The 3,928-nt window shown below is 25.2% G+C and overlaps 1 protein-coding gene across 1 annotated transcript; it reads right to left on the bottom strand.

Annotated features, from left to right (window-relative positions):
- Positions 1-586: 586 nt before the first annotated feature.
- FG386_003685 (beta adaptin) lies at positions 587-2,872 on the bottom strand (the record flags this gene model as incomplete). The annotated part of the gene is made up of 1 exon (XM_067342993.1): positions 587-2,872. The coding sequence occupies one exon, from the start codon at positions 2,870-2,872 to the stop codon at positions 587-589; it is 2,286 nt and encodes a 761-aa protein (XP_067198937.1).
- Between the last annotated feature and the right edge of the window lie 1,056 nt (positions 2,873-3,928).

Genomic DNA, 3,928 nt, shown 5'->3' with positions numbered 1-3,928 from the left:
GATGAAAGTGACTCCGGTAATGGAGGAAATTCTAACGGAATAATGAATATTTTTAATTCATTACCTCATGAAAAGAAAATAAATCTTGCTCAGGGTTATAGGGAATTTGCTGATAAATTTATAGCATTTCTGAAAGAGAAGATGGAAAGTGATAAAGATAAAAATACAATTACTATAGATGATATTAGAGATTTTATCAAATCACTAGGATTGGAAAATGAAAATATGAAGAATAATTAAGGCTTTTTAATTACTTAATTTACTTATTCTAATGTTTAATAATTTATTAAATACAAGCTCTGTTAGTTTATTTAAGTATTAATATCTAAATATTAATTTTATTATTATGTTATGAGTTAAATTATAACTATTGTTTAATTTAAATCTATAGATCAATTAGAAGCTACATATTTAACAGTTCTTTTTACCTTATTACTGATAAACATATAAAATTAAATATGATTTATATTAATGACTGAAACATAAATACAAAAATAATACAAATCGAGTACAATTAAATCGTGATGAAAAAATAATATTAATAATTTAATAATGATTTTAATTTCAATTATTAATTTCCAAATTTCTAAAGTGACAATAAATCAACAGAATTTGATATATCATTATTATTATTATTATTATTCACATTGTTTTTGCTAAAATTATAACCAGTAACGTTTACTTCACAGTTTGATTTAGGAGTGCCAAAATCTAATAGCTGGTCACCATTCCATGTTTTATTAGAAGATATAGCTCCAGGGGCATTGGATGTTGGCTCGGAATATGAAATTAACTCTCCCATATTAAGTAGTTCTGTAGAGTTTGATTCATTCGAAAATATAATTTTTTTATCGATTTTAGAAGAATTAACGTCATTATTATTAATGTTTAGTATGTTATTATCGATACAGTTACTATTATCATTTTTTTTACAAACACTATCATCATCTTTAATTTGCTCTTTATTGTTGTGTGAATAATTAACAAATTTTTCTGGCAATTTATGAAATACGGATGATATAAGTCCAATATTCCTCAATAATCTATTCAATATAGTTGAGTCTATTTCAAAACTTTTAGGTGAAATATATCCTTTTTGAGATAGTACTATCTTCCTAGTTTCCTCTGGATTAGTTGACAACAATCTCCAATAAATGAATGCTCTGTCCCTAACATCAGGATTTTCGACATTTGTAGTTGCTAATCTAAATATATCTGTAACCAGCTGTTGATTGCTAATTGGTGACTTTAAAAAACACTTTACTATAGTAGTTAGTATTTGTAATTGTACTTGAGGTAATTCTTCCAAAAATACATCAACAAAATATTGCAAATAATTGTTTAACATATTATTTATATCTTCTTTGGAAATACTTTCATTTTCATTATTTTCGAAACTATATTCATAAATTTCACCTATTATCCAAACAAAAGAAGATCTAGACTCAGGTTCAACAATACTTTCTGATATATCCCATAAATTTGGAACTACTAAAGAGCCTAAATTTGGTTGTGATCTTAATATATCTTTAAGAGAAATTATTCCTTCTTGAATAATATGATCCTGTCTTGAGTTAGACATAAGTTCTGTTAATATTTTAATGCATATAGAGGATGATTCTCTTACTTTGATTGAAACAAGTGATATTATTCTAATTGCATTTCTTGAAAATTCTACATTAGTATCTGTACTATACTCCTTTAGCTCTTTCAATAACGTTCCTGCTGTATCTACGTTAACAAGTCTATAAAGCAAATTAAGCTTCTCTATTTTAATATATACAGGATCGTTATATTTACAAAAAAATATCTTGATCTCGGATTCAAAAAATTTTGGATTACTTTGTATTATAAGTTGAACATTTCTTAATACAACATATTGAATCTCAGGAGAAGTTGTAGTTAGTAATGTAACTAAACACGGTCTCAGTTTTTTTATTATTCCTGGTATAACATTGTTATTTTCATTTAAGCTTCGCATTGTATTTAATATTGCTCTTACCGCTGATAATACAACGGCGGAATTTGCATGTGACAATCTAGACGTTAACCTTTCTATAATCATTTCGCTCTCTTTCTCAGTTTTTATATTCCATTCCGATACTGAATTTAGTATATATACTTGCCCCCATTCTGAACATTCATTTAGTGCCATCAAGATTTGTTGTTTCTCAACCTCACTAAACATAATTTTGTAAAAGTTTGAATTATCGTTTGAATATGAATCTTCAACTTTATTTAAATCGTCTTCCACATTATTTTTACCTGACAAATAATTAAGTACATCCCCTTTATTTAAACTTGTTTCATATATTTCCATTAAGCTTGCAACTGCATTTGCAACTACCATCGCATTTTGATCTCTCAACATATCTTTCAATAGGTGGAAGAAGCCTTGCTCTTCCATTAATGTTGGTGATATATCATATAGTTTGGAAATACAAATTGCTGCTGTTTTTCTCACATACGGATCTTTATCATGACATGATCTTCTAAGTGGTTCTACTAAATATTCCGTTATTTGTTCCAATCTTATATAACCCATTGTTCTAATAGCTAATGCTCTTATTAATGGATTTGAATCCATTGAATCTTTGAAAAATGTATTTACTGCTAAAATAGCTAATTCTGGTTGAACTTTCGCATAATTAATTATATACAAATATACCAACTTCTTTATCTCAATGCATCCTGTTTGCATACAGTTAATTACATCTGGAAATAATGGTGAAACGTCCTTACCAACTGTCATTGCAGCTATTACTTTTTTTACAGCATCTTTTTTTTTTTCTTTACTTGTGGAATGCAATTCTTCTTTTAACTCTTGTAATTCACCCCTTTTAGAACTTTGAAAGTATTTTCTGTCACTCATTGTTAAATAAGATACAACTAATTTAGTAATGTACCAACTTGAACCTAACTTTAAATAATAATTTATTTATTTGTGTTTCTTTTAATTATTGTTTATATTTTAGTGTATCAACTATAAAATATGAATAAACACTAAAATAATAACTAAGTTCTAAATATATTTTCTCTATTATATTGTAAATTTTAGTATCTTTCAATATTTAATATATTCCCACACCTTATATTTTGACAATTAATCAATTGTTCTCTTATAATTATATTTAGCAGTTTTTTTTTAATAAAAATAATGTTTCAATTCATGAAACTTAAAAAGAAAATAAACAGAATAAAAAGTGTAATTTAACATATGAAGTTTTCAAAAAAAAAAAAAAAAAAAANNAAAAAAAAAAAAAAAAAAAAACTCCAGGAAAAAAAAGATTAAATAAATAAGCTCGGTACCATTTTCATATGGAAAAAATTAAATACCAATTTAGGCGGGATTCACTAATACATAATAATGTATAGAACAAATCATCAAGCACGAACAAAAATTTCAAATGGTTCATATAAACTATAATTTTAATTTATATCAATTTCTCTCTTTTTTAATTTAATTGCCTTTTATGTTTTAACACAAAGGATTTTTATATTTATGATAGTTTAGGAGATTAAATTGGTATTGAGCAAAAATTAAATAAAAGTTTTAAACTGTTCATGTTGAGGAGTATAATACAAATCATTTATTTTCTAACTATAGAATATAATTTGTAAGATATAATATTATTTGCTTAGTTTTTTTTTAAAGTGACAATTTATTTCTTTTCATTTCTTGTTCATACTCCGTAAATTTTTCAAATTAAAAACATTATCATCAAAATATTATTTATACTTATGTCTAGCGTTTATTACTTAAATTGCCGAAATATTCATTTTCGTCAAGCTTGTTTTTTTGTACAAATGTAAAATTTGACACCTTTATGTCATTGAAATATAAATTTTCATCTCCGGTCCCATATAATTCATCACTCTGTTCATGTTCAAAATCATTATCTTTATTAGTACAATCAATACCATAAAA

The sequence above is a fragment of the Cryptosporidium ryanae genome (genome assembly GCF_009792415.1).
Source record: "Cryptosporidium ryanae isolate 45019 chromosome Unknown contig_93, whole genome shotgun sequence".
Lineage (NCBI taxonomy): Eukaryota > Apicomplexa > Conoidasida > Eucoccidiorida > Cryptosporidiidae > Cryptosporidium > Cryptosporidium ryanae.
The sequence above is the reverse complement of the archived record's forward strand: the minus strand, read 5'-3'. Positions and strand labels throughout refer to the sequence as shown.